The following is a 20701-nucleotide window of genomic DNA, read 5'->3' as shown; positions in this document are numbered from 1 at the left end:
TCTCCTACTTCGATTATTACCTGAGAGCACTTTTCTCCCCACTACCATAGGTACCTACTCTCCCAATGCAGGCACTTGTATTATATGACAAACACAAAGTAATATGACCTTCCTTTCTCTTCCGTTCTCTTTCTTAAGTAAATCTTCTGGAGACACTTGGTTGAGGAACTTTGATGTCTAAGACCAAAACTGTACAATCCTTTCACCCAGTAAATAACATCAAGCCACCTTGTTTGATCTGTTACAGAGCTGATCCATGCAAAGCCCTCATCACCAACTGCTTGCTAAAAAGCTCCCCTTTCTAGTTGCCAGCATAATAAAAGCCTTAAAAAATGTTTAGGAAATACATTTTCATTTCTAAATCTCTCATTCTTACTGGAAGTAGGAAGGATTATTTCCTTTCATGCTGTGCAACCCAGTAAACTTGCTTACTGAAAAACTTAAAATACAAGCCAGAAAAAAGGTATTGCTGCTGCTCTCTGCTCTGGAAAGCAGGAGTCCAGAATGTGTGATTTGCGTGAAATCCTGCAACCTTCACTCACGTGAGTAACCCACACACACCTTAAGCACATCCAGCACATTGCTGTAGATTAGTGACAGATGAGACACCAGCATCACAGCAGCTCTGGATACAGACATTAGCAGATGGTACCAACCATGACAGCAGGTCTTGTGTTTGTGTCTTTCTGTGCCCTACAGAGTCTCTTACTCCTCCACCACTTCTTCCCTGTCATTTGTTCCCTCAGAGCTGAATGGATGCTCCTTATGCACCCTTCCTGGTGCAGGAAGGGGCCTGTACTCTGAAGAGGGGAGGAGTGGAGGAAACGAGGGGTCCTCAGTGACCAGCATCTTCCCATCTTGGGGTGAAATCCCCCAGGCAGAGGTCTCAACCTTCCAGCATCATCAGTGAGGGTGGGAGAAAACTACCCACAGGGATCCCTAGCAGTCTGTCCAAAACCTTTAACTGTCCTTCTCTACTCTAGGATTGGACTTTTGGGGCATCTACCAAAATGTTCCTGAACACTTCCCTAGCATTATTCCTAATGACATCTCTTTGTGATATTCACCACATGTAATAGCTAGAGTCCATAGGACTCTCAATGCCTTGCTGTCTTTTATTTTTCAGGAAAGCGATCTGTACTTCCAAAAATAAAGGAATATGCCTTTCCTGTATCAGGCACAAAGGATTAATGGTTAAGATATGGATAGATACCGAATAATACACATCTGTCATCTGCAACAGGTTCTTGGTGCTTCCGTTCTCCTGCATCTCGATGGTCTCTCTGCCCCACTCCTGTGCCCGGGGGTTCTTTGGATATTCAGCATACGGTGACATCTGGAAATCCCCACTCTTGAAAATGAGTTTACTTATGTCATTTTTATTCTTCCTGTTCATAAAAGAATGAAGGAAAATGAAAACATAAAACTTATCCTGCTATCTTGTATGCACTTCTGACATGACTTCAGGAGATTTACTTCATGCTATGAACCTTGACTGGGAACAAAGATCACCTCAGAAGGGCTATAGTCCAATCTTCTGCTCCAAGGCAAAACCGGATATGAGGTCAGATCATGCCACTCAGGGCATTATCTGGTGGAATTTGAAATCTCCAAGGATGGAGATGGCATAACCTCTCTGAGCAAACTGTTCCAATGACTTACTGTCCTCTTCCCTACATTCAGTTTGAACCTCTCCTGTTCCAATTTATGCCTGCTGTCTCTTGAAAATGTGTGTGTTCACCTGAGTCAATGAAAAAGTCATGGAAATCTAGGAAGAAAGAAAAATGGGGACTGTTGTGGTTTAACCTGGCAGGCAGCTAAACACCACACAGCCTGTTCCCAGGAATCCCTGTGCTATTCAAGTCTCTAAGTGCTTAACTATAACACTTCTAGGCACTATATTATTCCTAAGAAGGAAGAGCTGCAAGGGGCCAGTCTGAATGACACCAAATGCCCCTACGTGACTACCGTGTTGTTTGAGTGGACTTTGGTGATGCTTCCAGTTCAAAGCAGAATACCCTCCAGGAAGTCACATAACCTGCCAAAGGCCAGGATCATGAGACTAGTCCATCCCTGCAGAGATCTGCACTCTGGAGCCCACAGGTGTACTGGCCATCACACCTCCTGGCTGGGGCTTGCTGGCGTCCCTTGGGCTCAAAACATGGGAACAAGCACACACCACTGTGCCAACCAAACCACTGCTATTTCTATGTTCCTGATAAATCCAGCTACTGCCTTTAATCAGAGAGCTCTGAAATCCTAGATTTGGGAGCTGGAATGGTGGGGAGAGAGTGTTACTGCAAGGCAGACCTTTTTGTGATACATAAATTATGAAGCAGGACTTCCTCAGCAAGCACATCTTGCCTCTAGTCCGAAGCTACCTGCTGGTACAGGAGCTACATGTGCATATGTGTGTGTACGTCTGAGAGGGAGAGACACACAAAGTGAGAGCACATGCAGGACTTGTCCATAAAGGAAAATTAAAATAGCCTTAAATACACTCAAACACCACTTGAGCAATTGCCAGTAACCCCTCCTGTTGCCTAAACTTCTCCTTTCTACTTAGTTTGCATTTTTGGAGACTGCTCCTTGGCTGCCTTACAGCTCTGCATGGGAAGGACTCCTTTGCTTCTCAACCTTAGCAGACATGATTGCCAGGCACATCCTTAAGAGACACCCAGTTCAATTTTTTAGCCTGGTTGATGGGAAAGAAGAAGATAAGCCCCAAATGAAAGCACAGTGTAATACTTCAGCATCTCTGATTAACTTACTTGCTTAGCTATTCTATGTTTTCACCTATGTTTTGGTCCTTCAGGGTTCACATGTGGAGCACTAAGTGTGGTGTAACCCACTGAGAGGATGCCATGTGAGCCGGGGCTGGTGGCAGTACCTACCGGCAGCAGGTGACAATCAGTGCTATGCCCATGATAAGCAAAAGTCCCCCTCCTGCAGCCGCGATCACCACGGTGATGAGCTGATATGCTACAGACGGGAAAGACAGAGACTCACTTAGAAACAGTGATATGGTTGTAAATACTAATGTAAACATATCCACAGTCCTCATGCAAAGGGATTAACCATTTATTTCCCATCGTCCCTCCCTCTGCAAGCAATACTGTCTTAAATTTTCAAGTGAAATGAATGGAGTTGGTGATCTGCTGAAGGAAGAACAAACTCTTCTTTCCCTAGGGGATGGATTCCCTTCACTGATAGATCAGAACAATTCAAACAGTATTTCATGGATTCAACTCCAAACATCTTGCTTCAAGAGAGCCCACTATATGTGCTGTCATGATAGAGTATCCAGAGAAAGATCACCTATCCTTAGTAGATAATATTAAATCAACTTTGTCAAAGGTCAACAAAATAATTTTCAACAGAAATGAAGAAACAAATATCATTGACAAGAGTAGCATGTACCTACTGCATTTTAGACATAGTCATTTGCAACTACTTGCTTCAAATTTCCCATTTCTGATGGTGTGGAAATTAAAAGAAACAAAGGTCAGTACTTACGGTTTCCACAGTTGAATCCACCTAAGCCAAACGGGCAGCTGGTAACAGAAAACAAACGGGAGTTTCAGTGGCTTAGTTGTGCCAACAGGTCACCACAGCAGTATTAGGAAGGATGGTGGGGTAGGAGAAGGGCAGAACAGTCACCATACCTCACACAGGTCTCATTTTCCAGCTTATATCCATCTTCACAGGCTGAAAATACAGAAGAGAGAAGGGCCATGAGCACCACATAGTGGTGCAAGGGAGGCATTTTCTATCACCGGTTCTCACGGCAGCTTCACCCCAAACAACCTTGGGAACCAACAATCCGGTCTGTGCTGCTGGCACAGCAGCAACGCGATGCCCTCTGATGTGATGCAGTATCTCCTCCGGTTTAGGCAAAACACCGTGCATTTAAATTCAGCTCCCGCTGGCTTTGACAGGACCATTTCAGGGCTTCTCGGCAGAGCTAGCCCGGAGCCTGGCACAGGGTGGGCAGCTGGTAACGTAATTCCTAGCAGAACCTCTTCTTGCCCAAATGGAAACTCACTGCACGCTTGTACTGCTTCCCACAAAATAGCAGTGTAAAACATCTGCAAGTGCCTCCAGTCTTTGCTTTGAAACCTCATTTGAACAGTGCTACTTTAGCATTGATGCACGCTATTACTTCTAAATGTTAGTATTGCAACAAAATGTTATGGAAACACAGTCAGGGTAACCCAAAGTGGTATGTTATGTTTTGCCTCATGTCATCTTTTTTTCTTGTCTTTCAAACCTGGAGCTAAATCAAATTTTGAAATACCATATTTTACTATAGAATAGAAATTAAATTTACTAGGTCTAAATAACCCAGAACACTGCTGTGTAAAAAATGTTGGCAAAAAACTGAAACCATTGCTTCTAAATAAAGTAATTTCTTTGCTTATGGACAGCTACCTTATCACATGAGCTATCTGAAAAAATTATACCACCCTTCTGATGAGCAGCAAAGGTGATGATACATTAGAAATACAGTTATAAGATCCCTGCTTTATTCAGCAATAGTCCCACCAGAGCTCCTGCAGATCTGCTGCCTTCCGCAGAGGCAGCGAAGGTGATCACTCAAAGACCTGAGTAGGAGTGACATGGACGGAGTCACTTTGGACAGAGGGACAATCCAGGGCCAGCACATGCAGCAGCCCTTGGGGGTCTGTGAAACATCACCAGGGGTCTGGAAAATCCCTGCAGCACAATCCACAGGGAATAAAACTAGATTGTTAAGTGAAAACAAAAATGCTTATGGATTTTTTTTGCCCTCAAACACCATATGCTTAAAAATGGTGAGGCAGCAGCTCTCAAGCGCTCTTCCCTCTGCCTTGCTCTCTAACCATAGGGAAAACCTGCAGCCGAAAGCTCAGGCACTCTCTAACCCCAGAAAGCATGAGGATATCTGCGGGGAGAGGAGGGGCTGCCCAGCAGCGATCCCAGCAAAGCCGCAGCAAAGCCCTCTCCTCCTCTGCTGCTCCCAGCACACCAGATGCCTTTTCCCTTCTGGCACAGCCAGCAACTATTTTCAGAAACACTTCGCACAGGAGGGGAGGAAGGAAGAAAAGAAGGACAAATGTGTAACGTTGTCCATTAGGAAGGGCTGACAATATCATAGTAAACCAAGAGAGAGCAGTAGTATTCTGGCTGGATTCAGAAGTTTATGGCTCTTCCAGCACCAATAGCAAGTCATATTGATGCCAGCAGGGAGCAATGTGACTGTGGCCTCCCCCTCATAATACAGGTCACAGAACTTCTCTAAATTTAATTCCAGTGTCAAATCAAATAATTGAACTGGAGCTACATTTTAGAGAACCATCCAAGACTGATTTTAATATTTTCAGTGACAGACAATCAACCACAACCCTGGGTCAGATGCTCATAAAGTTAATTTCCCCAGCCATTAAAAACATTCACCTTCTTTCTGGTCTGAATTATCCTAGTGTCAAATTCCAGCCTTTGGATGTTTACTTGCTAGATTGGAAAAGGTTATATGATCACATTTTTCCTCCTCACCATCACATCGCTCCTTTGCCTTTAATAAAGCCAAGTGCACTGAGATCTTTGAGTCTCCCTGGTTATTGCAGCTTTTCTCTGAACACTCACAGGTTCTATTTGACCCTTTTGATTTCTCGCTCCCAGAAATGGATGTTGAAAGCCCAGGGATAACAAAACTTCCCCTCTTCTGCCTGCCTGTGCCTCCTAAATGCACCCAGGGACCATATTAGCCTTACAAGCCAGAGCTGGGCACCTCTTCTTTACCCACCAGACCCCCTTTGCAGCTCTGCCCAAGTCTTTGCTTTCCAGGATACACAACCCACAGTGTGCCTGGCACTCCGCTCTTGGATGACCTGTCTTGCTTCTGGTCAGATTGACATAATGTTTGCAGCCTATATACCATTTACTAAGCATCTCCCGTTACTCAGCATGCCATTTTCCCTGTGGGGTGTGTGGACACAGATGAGTGATGCACTCACATCATGAATATTGCAGCTCTAGGCAGAGACTTGTAGCAACTGGCACCAACGATAATGGGGGGACTGATGTCCATGATAGCTGGTCTTGAACCCCTTTCTCTACTCCATATAGCCCCACTACTCCTCCACTACCTCTTTCACTCCATTTATTCCCCAAGAGCTGGTGATGGGGAGGGTGAGGCGCTTTATGTAGCCCCCCTGCTGCATCTCATCGTAATGATTTTTGCACTGGATTTATTTTTCTCTCTCCGAGATGGTTTCTTTGAAGTCAAGGAAGAGATCGGAGGTTGACTGGACAAGAGTTAAGAGCCTCAGTCAACAAACAGCCAGGGCAGGGGTAGTAAATCCCAAAGGATACTTGCCTGGCTCATTCAAAACACCAAAGCACTAGCAAAATGAGACTGGATGGGTTGCTCCTTTCACTCACTAACAGAAGAAGGCCAAAAACATTACGGAGCAAATGTTCTACCAAAATGAGCCACAAGACCAGGCAATAATGATATCTGCAGTGAAGGGGAGGGAGGCATCACGTCGACAGCTCACTAGAGTTGCCTTCTCTAATGAATGCAGCAGCCCTGTGTACCCCAGCCCCAGTTCCCACCTGCCACTTGCATGTTGGGAAGGCCTGGAGGAGCCTGCAGGCAGATGCTGGAGCCCAGCCTAATCTCAACCCCTCAGCCCTAGCCCAGTAACGTGTGTAGGGCACATACACCTTGAGTGGTCTCAAAGCTGGAGCCATGCCTTGGGCAGGAGCAGCCCTGGGATCCCACTGGCACACAGCTCTCAGGCCAGGAGGCTATAGGGGCAGTAAAGAGGAAAAGCAAGATCCTGAACATGCATTTCTGCCTCACCTAAACAGTCAGTCCTTATGTCTTTTCCTCTCCTCACCCTGCCTTTTCCTGCCACTTTGCTTTCTCCTCTGGCATCTTTCCTGCTCCTTTGAACACACTCCCAGGAGAGCTCGTGTTGTCACACTCACTCGGCAAGCTTTCAAATATGAGCAGGGAACAGAAGAAAGGCTTAAGTGTCAGGGGCCAAGCAAAGGTATCGAGTTGTGCTTTTCTACTTGAGATCCCTTTGCCTTTGCCTTCCCAAAAGAGACTCAGGGGTCTCTTTGGAAACCTGCTTTGCTGTTCCTTGCTTCACTCCAGAAACACTCTGTACTATTAAAAATAGCATGCCCTTGAAAAGCTGACACATTGGGTTTGTCGCCCTGTTTCTAAAACAGCCCTGAAAATACCAGGATGGTTGAAAACCAGCAACGACCCAGAGATGACTGAACTGCACACTGAGAGGTACATGGCCAACACGTCGAAACTGTGGTTCAGAGACTCAACCCTTCCTTGGTCCAGGGGATGCTTTTCTGAGCACGCTCCAGGGGACAGACACTGCAAGGCAGGACAGAACAATCCCTGGGGGTCGGGGCAGCCGATCCCCCATGCCCCAGCAGCTCTCCCAGCCGCACCCACCTTCCCACGGGGCAGACCGGACAGGGCAGCACAATAGCCATTTCCCTCTTTGCAAATACTATAATTGGACTTACCATGCCACATTTTCACAACCCACAATGAGGGTCGGATGCTCAGGAGACCTTGGTTCCTGTTTAGTCACTAAGAGGGCAGAGATTTTCAAAGAGGCTGGCATATTGTACTCTACATTTATCAGAAAATAGCCCTAAATATCAAATGAGGGCCATAGCTTGGCTTTTGAAAAAACCTTTAAAAATCCCAACCACCTGGCTTATGTAGATGGGAACAAAGTGATCTGATATCTTGCTGGAGTGTGGCACCATGCTGTCGGTGCTACCCTCATGCCACTGCACTGTAGCCTAAATTCTGCATCAGTCCTGTCCCTCAGACACTCTCAAGGTGATCACTAAGATGTTTCCTGCTAACAGCAATGAGCTGAAAGTGGAATTGAGGCCTGCCTGTGTGCAGGTAGGGTTTTTTTTATTTTGCACAGCAAACAAGACCCGTAAGTAGGGAGTAACCACATGTACAAGATGTTAGATCTCTTAGCCTTCTGCAATCATCACATCCAAGTGTCTCACAGCCTTTCAGGTATTTATCTTCACAACACTGATTGGCAAGAGACATGGACAAGAAAAAAGGAGTAACTCACCCTGGGTTCCCACCATCGATGATGGAGCAAGAATTGGGCAAAAGCCTCACAAGTTTCAGCTCAGCTCCCCACTAACTACATAAGCCCTTCTCTGCCCCTCAAGGGTTGGTGGATATGGTCAGTATTTCCTAATAGAAATCCTTCCACCAACATACAAGATGAAGGGAGGGAAGGAAAACACAAAGGAGAAAGGTTTTGCCTGGAGCCACAGAGAGGAGGAAAGGCAGGACCATGACCTGGGACCCTAAGATGCCCATCTTTGAGATGTCCATCCCAGAGCCTGCAGCACATGAGTTATTTTCAGGCACATTTTTCTCACTCTATGCTCAGATTTGGAATCAACAAAGCATCTCATCCTATTTCAACAGCAACCCAGCAGATACTGCCAGAAGCAATATATAACCACTACTGCAATTCTTATTGATACGTCATCAGAAAACTGTGTTTCTTAAGAAGCCCTACAAGAACCACTGGAACTAGGGAATAGACACCCTGATCCTACAGAAGTCATTTTGACTACTGGCACGTGGACAAAGACCTTGTTTAAAATGTAGCAAAACCAAATTTCATGATCTGAGGAGTAGCTAAAAAATAATAGAATACTTAAGCTTAAAACTTCTACTAGGAACCCAGCTGAAAAATAAATTCATAATCATTTTCAGATACTTATTTTTAAAATATTGATGATGTATTAATAAAAGCTTGTGAGTTTAAAGCACTTCTCCTAAGTTCGCTGAGAGTTCAGACAAAATCAAAACAGGCAGAGACACACGTCATCTCTGCTCTGTGCCACTGAACTGGAGCCCAAAGCAGTCGGGCCCCTTTCTCCCTGTTCTCAATCACTGTGACTCACAGCGTGCTCCAGAAAGAGATAATATTATTCCTAGAGACTGTATCTTCAGCGTCTGCTGAAAAGTCCCCTAACTACATAAAAGAAACTTGAGTTACTAATATTTATTCATAATACTGAGCTTCTTGCATGCACAGCAATACACACACACTCATTTCCACTGGAACAAAAAGTTTAAGCAAAATTCAGGCAAAATACACCTTATAAAGAGCAATACCTCGGCAGGAGTGGTCCATCTTGTTGTATTTGAAGTACCCACTTTTGCACTGGCAGAGGGCCACTCCATCGAAGTCTGTGCATTCAGAAGTTTCCTTGTCACATTCAGGGTCTTTCTGCTTGCACAAGCTGCCAACTGTCAGGAAGAAGCAGCCAACATCAGCACAGTTCGCTCTGAACCCATGTTATGCACGTTTGCTTTCCCCAGGCATCACATTCAGCTCATGTGCAGCTTTAATCTCTTTTCTTTTTATTTAAATAATATTTGTTCCATTAGGAGACAGTCAACATTACACTATGTCACCATTTCTTGCATATCTACCATCGTTTGTACAGGCAAATAGAGGGGGTGAACAATAAATGCTTCAGCTCAGAGGCAGAAGAGGAAAGGAAAAAGAAAAATTTGGTTTGGCTCAAGCTGAAACACATTCACCCCCTGAGACAGTTCAACAAATCAATTTTTAAGTTTATATCAAGCAAAACATTTTGCTAAGCCCAAACCAATTTTTTTCCATTTCAATATTAAGCACTGGATTTTTTCATTTTTCAAACAAAGAATTTAGCCTTTCATTTACATTACTTTGAAGCAGTGGTTTACTTTATAAAGTCAGATTTGTTACAATGAGCATTCAGCAAAACTGTGGGTAAATGATGGAAATTGTGTCACCAAATCTGTATTTTTTACTGGGAGGTCAGACTAAATGAAATGAACAAGCAAAAAAATATTCATGAGGAATAGGATTTTATGGAAAACATGTCACTCATTTGGCACTCACCTTTTATAAGCCTCTCCCTGATAGATCCATCTTCTTTTCTTTTTTTATTTGACATCTTTTCTTTTAAGTACTTACATGAGAACATGATTTGTTTCTTATTCTGCTTATTTCAAGTTAGAAGCAGTCTTTACCAGAAGCATTGTATCAGAGGTAACAGCTAGATATAATCTGAATGGGTCTACCAAAATAATTTAATTCAATCCATGGTGAAATGTGGCTTTAAAATACGGCATATTAAAATAAAAGCACATGCTAAATTCCTCAGCTTTGTGCTTACTTTGCCGAAATGCTATGAGGGGTTTCCCACTACACCCAGGCTAAGTGCTTGCTGCCCTTCATCCTCAAAGCCAAACCTTGAAGTCTCCAACCCTGAAGTCACAGAGCTCTGTGTGCAGAAGTTTTCGTGCAGGAGCCCATCTTTCATTCATAGGTGCTCACTCCCTGCATCTTGCCAGTACCTCTCACGGCGAAATCTCCTCTATCACTCCCTTGGAAAGTGAGGACCACTTCTGGTGCAGGGCACAGGGTCACTGCCACCAATGGGGTCCACCTGGAGAAGGTCCTGCACAACACTGAAGTGCTTCTCCAGGTCTGTCTGTGCCACACCCACATTCCCCTTAGGCAGGCAGAAGATTTGGTACAGAAAGCAAAAGCTTTTGATTGTGAACCATTTTTACACCCTGCAACACTGAAATTGGGCAGGCAGGAGAGCAAAGCTCCAGCAGCTCTAATCAACCGGGGTGGGGGTTGTCTCTTGGCTTTTAGGTCATTTCCCTGGCTCCTGGCTGTGTGAGGGGCATTAAGACTTACGGGGTTTTGATCTGGCTGGGGCCTGCTGTCACATCCCAGAGATGAAAGGCTGCCCTACAATGCCTCTAATCCTGTGCTGCATGATGTTTTCACAGAGAGGCAGATTTCTCACACATGTGGCAAAGATAAGGCTCGGTATCTGCATCCCTTTTGTACTGTGAGGCTCTTAAGAGGACTCCGATTTAAATAAGATAAAGATTCAGAGGGGTTTTTCCAAATGCTAAAATCTTTCTCCCCCTATTATAAAAGAAGCCAAATAAAACATCCCTTTCCCCTCCCATCACAGTCCCTCCAGATTCTGTTTACCTCTGTGGAGCGGTTTCAGGCTGGAGATGAACTGGCAGGCTTCGGTGGGGGATTTGCAAGCTCGAATGTAGCTTTTCACGCTGCTGACAACGTCATAGAAAGTCACGTTGGATGCTAAAGAGAACGTGGATTGCACTGAAACATGCACAAAATTTGCCTCCCTAACAGAAAACAAAACAAAACAGCCCTGAGTACCACTGGTCAGTCTGATGTGATCATTAGTACCTTATACACGGGACTCTTACTAACACACATACACAGGACTCATTAATGCAAGCAATGCTTATCACAGACACAGTATTGCATACGTACTGAAACAGTCATGCATTGCAACAAACCTTAAAAACAGGACAAACCTATACACAGAGAGGTAAACATAGGGCTGGAAGGGGTGCTGGTAGCTCACTTTGAAACCAGCCATAAATTCCTCCTGGGCAGCTCACAAACCTGTCCCCAGGCTGCTCAGGCTAGGAGGAGGGTACTGGGAGCACTGGGCAAGCTGGTCAGGCATTCCCCATGCCCTGCACTACTACCGGGCCAGATTGCATCAAGCCTAGCACCAACTCAAAATGGAGAACGTGGATCTCAAGCTGAACATCACGAACGCTTGAGTTTCTCATTCTTCCCCTGGTAGCCGTAGCCTTACCTGGTCGCCTTGACTGTGGAGTGGTGGTACCCGGGCAAGCCCCACAGCGATGCATTGAGCTGCAAAGGAGAGAGCAGCTGTTAGTGCCCTGAGGGATGATAGAGGGAGGCAGGCCAGCAGGATGCAGCACTGGACAGCCCTCCTGAGTCACCAACCCCTGCATTTGCCAGAGCTGCCTGCTGAGGCCCAGGGGGCTCTAAGCATCCCAGCAGTTCATCTGCTCGATAAGAAAGATGCGCTGTCCTGTCATCTGCAAAGGATGGTCAAAGTCACCATTGCACAGCCTTGGACAAGAATGAAGACCTGGGGATTTCGACATGAGCATCTGCCTGGGGCCCCACTGTGCAATGACCGCAAAGGCCAAGGACAAGCCAGAAGCCAGTGGGGAGAGAGCCCTGCGCAAGGCCGAGCACAAAGTGGCACCCTCAGAGACTGCACATCTTGCAAGGAGGCCCCCTCTCCCTGGATCCACGAGGTTCTTTGTGTTCACTCCCCAGCACAAGACATGCAGGCATCATCAAGGCAAGTCACCCCGGCCCTCCCCTCCTTTGGTGGCATCTCCAAATCACCTACTCCAAAAAGAGATGGAATGAAACTGCAGTCAGCCCAGGAACTGCTAACAGGATGAACTCGTGTATGCAATGATCTGGCTAAAAAATGCACAGAGATGTACCTATCCCCAACCCAGGGGTCTTTTTGGAGCAACTGATGGCACAGCATATGGGGAAGCCACCAGCTCACCCAGTGCTTGCTCTCAGCTGACCGAGGGTCACATGGTTGTGACAGCATGGCTGGGACACTCCATGAAGAGGAAGGCATGTTTGGGTGGGTGTTGTTGCTGTGCTTCATCCCACGGGGTCTGGCTAAGAGCAAGGTGGCACCAGCTGCAGTCCAACCCTCCCCAGCACCTGCGAGATTTACTGCTGAACGATGAAATCCAGAGTTACTGTTTTAATGTTTGACCTTGGAGGAGCGCTAATGCCCTTTCAAGGTCTGGAAAAGGCAATGCAGCCAGAAGACACTAGGAAAGGATGAAGGCTACAGAAGCTTGAACCTAGACACATCATTTCACGAAAAGGGCCTCAGGATTTTCTGGGCAGATATGCTGTCTTAAGCCCCATAGAAGCCAGATCTCTCCACTGCTGTCTTGACAGCCTGGGTAGGGCAGGGGAGAGAAGCATGCTGGGATTTAAAAGCATACATCTCATCAAGTGTACATCTTACACCAGACCAGAAAGGCTAAATCCATGCTACGTTGTCTTGTGGCTTCCCATGACAACCATAAGAGAAGCGAACAGGACCTGTCCCATCAACATTGCCAATGTCCCGCCAATGACACTCACCATAGCCAGGATTTCACCCTCGATGTGGAGAAGCTCTGCGTACTTCCCATGGGTAATATTAAATTTCAAGGGGACCTGGCCAATAAATATTCTTACTAAAAAGGAGAATAAGACAAGTTAGTTGGAACACATATCTCCGTGCCACGTGTAGATGTGATTTCATCCGCCTTACATGAGAGACTGTCTTTGAAACTCGCATCGGAGAGTCACTGCCCCAATAAAGCAAAGTCCCAGCTTTGGGATTTTTCCCAAGGGTTGCTGTGATGTTCCCACAGCCTCAGTCAAATTCCAGAGCTCAATGCTGCTGAACAGTCAGCATCTCACCGCAGTGTTCATACATTTCATATAGAAACACAAACTAATTTAAAAGTACCCCTGAACACAGGGATCTGGATAAATTTAGTAACAAGACAGTTTCAGGTACCAGAGCTATTTATAATAATTTGGAGTAAATGTGTCAAATCTTTTACCCCTCCCTGCAATGGAAGGAAAGCAAATCAACAAGACAAAATAAAGCGCTGTAGAAAGGACATTTTCATTTTTCAAATTGTTGGACAGAATGAGCAATGACATTTGAAAAGAGGTCTAAAAAATGCATTTTTCTGTGCTTAGATTCATATTTGATTCATGGCAGCAGAATGCAATAATCCAAGTTGTCCAGACTCAGAGAGATAATACCCCTAAATCTTGCATTAAGTGTTATGAGATACTCAGTGGAAATGAGAACTCAGAGCTCCAGCTTTATGCTCCACCAGAAAAACAAATACGGTTGCAGATATCATTATAAAGCCTACAATTTTTTCCCATTTTTTCCCATCCACAGAGCCTATCTTCACCATGAATTTTCTATCAAACAGCTCTAATGTAACGACTCCGAGTAAAAATGAGAATCACCTTCACAGTATTTATATAATCTGCCCATATCCCAGTTCAAGGCATAATCAAAACAACTCTCCAGATTAGAAGCTGACACATTCCAACTTGAAGAAATGTTTCAAAAACACCCCTCAGGGACACCTCACCCATGTTTCCTTAGCAAAATTTTCATGCCTCTAATCCTTGCTGATTAAGGGTCAGAAGAAACTTAACAAAACAAACTCCCCTTTACAATGGGATATTGTAAGTCCTTGGGATCGAGAGTCCCCTAATAGAAAGGAGGGGGCCAGAACCTGAGTTCCAACTAATAACTGTGCTGCATGAAAAATGCTAAAGGTACGAAACAAGACCTTGATCTTACAAAGACTTTCATGGCTGCTTAATTTTCCTCACATGGCTGGTCCCACTGAAGCCAGATTACACAATAGCCCCACTCACTTCTTCCAAGCCAAGTGTCATTGAACAGGTTTGCGGAGCTGGGAGCTACAGTAAGCTGAATGCTTTTTGGGGGTTGTAAAACACATTAGGAACAGAAGGGGCACATCTGTCCTTGCTAACAAACCTGAGCCCACCACTCTGTTGCTGTGTTTTTAAGAAACCCTCAGCTATCACTGTGCCTGCTCCCCCAGGCAGCCCAACACGACAGGCATTAGACACTGCACTTGTATAAACAGTAAAAGGCCCTTGTTAAAAGTGGTGGTTGGGAGGAACGTTAAGCTCCTGAACTAGTCTGAGCCTAGGTTAATTTATTTTAGAACATTACAGATAATTATTTCCATCTTTTTCTCCCCTGTTTTTTCACTTTTGTTTTCTTACCTAAATTGCACTTTCCTTTTTCCAGCTCATATCCAAGAGGACATTGACAGATATAGGAACCACGGCTGTTGTTGCAGGTGGCCAGTGCAGGACAAGGGTTGGAAAGACATTTATCCACATCTACAAAAGCAGAAAAAAACCCAGGCTGTAGTTAGAGGTTCACAAAAATCATCAACTGTTGGACTAAAAAAGATCAACTTGGCTACTCTTCTGTGACCCCTTGAGCACTATCAGATGCTTCATTGCATCATTTGCACATACTATTTATCCTGTTCTTAATTATTCTGTTGGAGCTGGAAGAATAAATACAAACCACTTTTCCTTGAATATTCATTCAAAAGCCCTTGGGATCCAGTGCTGATCCATGTTAATATGAACACCCAGCTTGTCTATAGCACTGCTCATCTGCATATCTCAGGGTGCTTTTCAAAGACAAACAGCCCTACAGTTATGGATGGAGAGACCAAAGAGGGGACCTCGACAGCCAGAGCTAGACACAGGAGCACAGGACTTCACCAAAGTCCTGCTCTTTTCATCCAAGCCCTGTTTCCATGATCCAAAGCTAGTGCTTGAACACCGATGCAGTCTGTAGTTTACCCAGTAATGATGGAGGCAGCCCTGGCTGCCATCACCTCCTTTACTGGGGCTGCAGCCTCCTCTGTGCCAGGTTGGGGATGGTCACAGCAGCAATACCTGCCTGTGCCCCTGCTCACAATGCACTTCCCGCTGGGGGAGCAAGGGCTTGGGGAGCAGACACCAACTGTGAAATACAGAGTATCAGGGCATTAATGACCGTAGTCTTAGATGCTTCATAGATTAGCCAACTCAAACTGCAAATTCTGGAGAAGATATTCAATAGTTCCCTTTGAAAAAAAACATGTCCTGGTCAAAAATCTTCCTCTTGCTGTGTGTATGACTCACACGAGCACAAATGTATGTCACACGCATGTGCAAGGGCAGACAGTAGGCAGGACTGTGAACTTGTTGGTGACAAGGCACTACAAGATGAGCTTACACACCACTTGTACCTATTTTGTGGCTGCTGCCCAGCACTGCAGCAAAGGCAGGAAGGATGAACTTTGTGGTTAAAGCACAAAGCATGAGAGCCAAACCCATGTGTGTATTTCTGATGGCACCACGATAACCTGTGGCATCACACAGGCCCTGCAGACCAGACAGTCCCCAGCCAACCTCCATGTTGGGACAGACCATTTGATGCAATCTCTGTACCTTGACTAGCCTGTCACAGCTACCTCAGCATCAACAAGAAGGAGATTTGGTGTCTCAGATCTAAGCAGTCAGAAATGAGTGGGCTTATTTTAAAACATTGGCTTTCACTTCAGTTCACTGGGTGTCCTTCAGTTTGCTTTGTACAGTGGGAATCAGCTGATAAAAAGGATACACTACCTTAATTTTTCCATAAAAAAAATCAATTCCCATACAGTGAATTTTTTTGCATGAAGCCATAGCTGTAATTAAAGCCAATCAGCCTGAGAACTAACCTTTAAATACTTAATTATTGGATGGAATATATACTATTGCCAGTATTTCACTGAGATTAATGCAATTAGCACACACAATATCCTACAGTGGCATGAGGGCCAGGCTCCTGAACTTTAAACACACAATCAATTTCCATTCATATAAAACTTCAGTCAATGTATTTACTTGAGAAGATAAGAAGCCTAGAGTGGTAATAAAGGACTGTTAACAACACACTCAGCAAGACTACAGTACGTAGCCTATCAGGAGAAACAACAGGACCTTAAGTAGGAGATTATTTAGTGACATGGGGAGAAAATGACCATGAGTCATAACAGTTCCAACACAAATACTAAGTGCTAGCCAACCACCTTCTCTCATAAATAAGGCAGATATTGATCAATATCGATGGATATTGTCAATCGATTGACAAATATAAAATGTATCCTATGATTACCTGGAAGGCCAGCCAGTTTTATTTTTTTAAAATTCTCAAATTTCAGCTTAAGTTTTCTATCAGAAATGTTCACCAAAATGCTCACCTTTTTCCAGAAGTTCAGCTGGATTGCTAAACCCTTAGCTTAAAAATACCAACATGGAGACCAAGTTCTTATCCTCAAACCCTGCTGACAACAGATTTGTCATACATACATACATAACCCTTTGAAGACCCTTAAAGTGGGACCCAGGTGTTCCTGGCCCCCTCATCCCTGGCCCCACCACTGATGAGTGCCATTAGACATGTTACCTGTTGCCGGAGACGACATCCTCAGCCCAGCCGTGCTACTTGATGGAGGAGCGGTGGTTGGTTTGGTAGCAGCCAAAGTAGTTGCAATGCTCACAGCGGTCTTGCTGGTTGGAGGGGCTTCAGAAGAACTCGTAACAGGGATGTTTTCCTCAGTGACTCTACCAGGCCTTGCAGTGGTGGGATCCACAGCTTCTGTGCTTTCACCAGTGGTATATACGTGCTTAGTGGCAGTGGGCGTTTGAGGTCTGTGGGCTTTCATGGTGCTAGCGTCACCTGGGGTTGGCTGATGACCGGCCAGTGTTGTCAGCATCGGAGGTTTTACTGTGGTCATTGCCACCGCTGGGACGATGATGCTGTGGTTTGTTGCACTTGGTAAGGGACTAAGTGGTGCATCCGTCAGCCCAGCCCTTGGGGCATCACTGGTTGTGGTGAGCAGTGGCGTTGCCTTCCCAAAGCTGCCCCCCTGGGTGGTGGCAGCTCTCGGTGAGGTGGCCTCTGTTACTGTTGCGGGAGCAGACACAGATATGATGTGTCCACCAAGCTGCTCCATGGGCACTGTAGGGAGAGGAGACCCAGTGGAGGTGAAAGTGGTGTTGTTTTGGGGCTGCTGCGTGACACTGTGTTTGTTGGTCCCTCTGGGTGAGCTCCCAGCCGCGGCAGCTGTGGAGGACACCTGCCTGACCACAGTCATAGTTACAGAGGTGCTTGCTTGATCACTGTCGTTGGACTGCGAGTTGGTTGATGGTGATGAAAACAGAGGTAATAAAGATGCTAATGAATAAGATGGGGAAAGCAATGAGGAAGTGGGCAAGGAGGATGACAAAGCCTGCAGAGAGGGTGAAGATACCATCACAGACGATGAGAGTGGCTCAGATGATTCTGATGATGTAAACAGATAAGTTGTTGGTGGTGTTGAAGACACCGAGTGATGCAGTGATGACAGTGAGGAAGAGGCTGGAAATGCTGATGAAGAGAGAGATGATCTGCCAGTGGTCAACAAATCAGAGTCAGTGTTGAAGAGAGTTGTATTTTGCACACTGCCTGCAGAAGCAGAAGTCAACAGTTTGGAAGAGTGTACCAACAATGGCTCTGTAGATGGTTCAACAAAACTGCCATCACTGGATACATTGCTCCTCCTGTCCTGTGCTACGGTAGATTTTGATGAATCAGAAGGGTTGGAAATTTCAGAAAAAAAGGTAGAACTTTCTGAGGAGTCAGCAGATGTGCTGCTATTTGAGATAGACAGGAGGGTCCTTTCTCCTCCTCTGGTATATGTAGTTGAAATGTATGTGCCGTCCGTATGAGAAACCGAGGTCCTTTTCTCAGTATTGATACTACTGATTGGCTGATGACTACTTGAAAAGCCTGGAGTAAAAGGACAAAATATATTAGAAAGACGGAGTAATATGAAAGTATTTTGATGTCATATTAAAATCACTTGCAAAATACATAAAATGTTCTTGACTGTGAACTGGCCCAGAGCACCATCCAAGTATCAAACAAGGAGTCTTCTGTGCTCCTTAATTGATTCTAAAATGGTGAATTCAGACAGACATAAGGCTCCCATGAAACATGTAGGTTTCTAAAACACTGTTCTTCCAGTACTGCTTTTCTAATGTGATTGAGCACTTATCGTTCCATGATATTTTGTGGCAAGCTAAGCAGGAAAACCCATCTGTTCTCTTTATCACTCATAATTTATAAAAACTCATATCCTCTCCCTCTTATCCTCCATTCCCAACTAAAGAATATCTATCTTCTTCAGTTGATTTGTTTTTAGACACAGTGAACTTCATGCCTCTGCAGGATGAAATTATTACATTATGTTAATTTGCAGCTTATCATGAACTCATTGACTGAAAACTTTGCAGTCAGGAAATCCTAAATGACTAGCACATCAGTCTGCAAAAAATTCAGATTATTTAGCATCAAAGGCGCAGTCAATCTTATAATATGAATTTCAGGATGTACAGCTAAGTTCAGCAATTTCTACAAATAAAAAATAGGGTATTGAAAATTTGGTTTAATTCTAAAATTGACTTAGGTCATCATGAAATACTTCTGAAAGCATCACCCAAAATAAACCAGATAGGATGCAAAAAAATCATGCGGCCATTAAAACAGGAGAATTTCCCTGCTTGGGTTCACGGCTTCACTTGTGGAACAATTCCCCAGCTAGGTGGGGTCTGGCTTTGAGTCCTTTGATGAAAACATCCCCCTGAGTGAACCTGCAGGTAGCACTAATGAATGAGAACTTTGTATACAACATAGATAAAAGCAGGACAATGTGAACTTTACCCTTCCTGCCCAGATGTACGCTGGGAGTCACTAACTTACTTGTGAGATCGTTTTGGAAAGAAGAGTAAGTAGGTATCTTGGAAGAATGTGTGAAGAGTGTCTCCGTCACCAAGCCCGTGAAGCCCCTGCTGCTGGTGGAGGTGTTGGCTGTCCCACTCTGCTCCACTGGCTGAGCTGGCCCTGGAGAGCTGGCAGTTTCAGCGTAGGAAGCAGAGCTCTCGGTGCCACCGGCCAGCGTGCCGTCCGTCACCAAGTGCAGCGTCCTCTCTCCACTGCCAGCAGGATCAGTGATGGGGCTGAACATCCTTTCCTCAGTACTGGAGCTGCTTAGGGAGTGATGGCTGCTGCCTGCAGCTGGAATAGGATCAAAAAGCAGGCATCTGATTTTATCATTTCAGAGCAGAAAATACTTGTGAGTTCTACAATAATTCTGTTTCGAAATGCAGATTAATAAAATTGCACAGATAAACACAGATTAAATACAGATTAAGTAGGTCTCACATATCTATCACCTTAAATGTGGATTTAACACACAAAGACTATTCCAAAGGAACAGGACTGTCCAAATACAGAAGGACAATTGGTACCTTTAGAGTCATAATGGCATATTTATGTTATTTATAATTATCACCTCAACCCAGGCACGTAGTAGATGTATCTTACAGCGAGAAGCTACACATCTCATTCCTGACACCTTTTTGTTAAGCATCAAGAGCTGCAGATATACATCACCAAGGAGCAGAAACACCACTGCTTATAAATCCTGTCCATGACACCCACAACAGCTCTGACATGTATTGGTAGTCATATCAACCCCACAGAAGAGGGAAAGGGAGAGGCGGTGGGTTTTTTGCTAATTCAAACACCATCCCAGAGTTCAGAAAAACTCACCGGAAGGTTCAGCAGCGGCTGAGAAGTAGGTGGAGACCCTGGATGAAAGGGTGACCTTGGGCTCTGGGTACCCTGTTCGGCCGGACGAGACATGTCCGACCCCAGGCCATGCCGTGGAGGACAGAAGGGGGCCAGTGCGGGGCTCCCCAGCCATGTCCGGGTGAGACGTGGGGCTTTCTGCCGCTGTGCTCCACATGCCATGGTTAGCTGCAGCCTGAGATGTCCCCTCCTCGTGGCTGGAGACTGTGGATGAGACGTACGTGGTCTCAGTAGGAGTACCAGAAACTCTTCTTCCTCTCTCTGGAATTGCAAAGCAGAGATAAATATATATATATATACACACACATATTTTGTACATTAATAATACCTTTGAGGCCTCTACAGAGACTAGAATCTGAATATTTCAATCCCCACAGCAGAGGTGGCACTTGGTGACCAACATCACTTATTTTCTATGTGGGGTTCCCAGGCAGTCTGTACTTTTCCCCTTTACAAAAGAAAAATAAAACACATTGGGGCGCATCGT

General features: G+C 45.1%; 1 protein-coding gene across 7 annotated transcripts in view; it reads right to left on the bottom strand.

The window, feature by feature from the left end:
- The window catches only part of HEG1 (heart development protein with EGF like domains 1), a 63247-nt gene that overhangs the window by 6977 nt on the left and 35569 nt on the right, over positions 1–20701 (bottom strand). For 6 of the 7 annotated variants that reach the window (XM_074828696.1, XM_074828693.1, XM_074828694.1 and 3 more), the window contains 12 exons: positions 20176–20475; positions 19324–19638; positions 16987–18351; positions 14757–14876; positions 13065–13159; positions 11722–11780; positions 11076–11236; positions 9185–9319; positions 3666–3708; positions 3517–3554; positions 2895–2982; positions 1214–1388 (listed from right to left, as the gene is read on the bottom strand). In XM_074828696.1, the coding sequence (XP_074684797.1) occupies positions 1214–1388; positions 2895–2982; positions 3517–3554; positions 3666–3708; positions 9185–9319; positions 11076–11236; positions 11722–11780; positions 13065–13159; positions 14757–14876; positions 16987–18351; positions 19324–19638; positions 20176–20475 (2894 nt within the window). Of the gene's footprint in view, positions 1–1213; positions 1389–2894; positions 2983–3516; positions 3555–3665; positions 3709–9184; positions 9320–11075; positions 11237–11721; positions 11781–13064; positions 13160–14756; positions 14877–16986; positions 18352–19323; positions 19639–20175; positions 20476–20701 lie in introns of those variants that run through there. The other variant, XR_012623756.1, reaches the window with a different exon arrangement.

This window comes from Strix aluco, chromosome 6, assembly GCF_031877795.1.
Source record: "Strix aluco isolate bStrAlu1 chromosome 6, bStrAlu1.hap1, whole genome shotgun sequence".
In the NCBI taxonomy this organism is placed as follows: domain Eukaryota; kingdom Metazoa; phylum Chordata; class Aves; order Strigiformes; family Strigidae; genus Strix; species Strix aluco.
The sequence above is the reverse complement of the archived record's forward strand: the minus strand, read 5'-3'. Positions and strand labels throughout refer to the sequence as shown.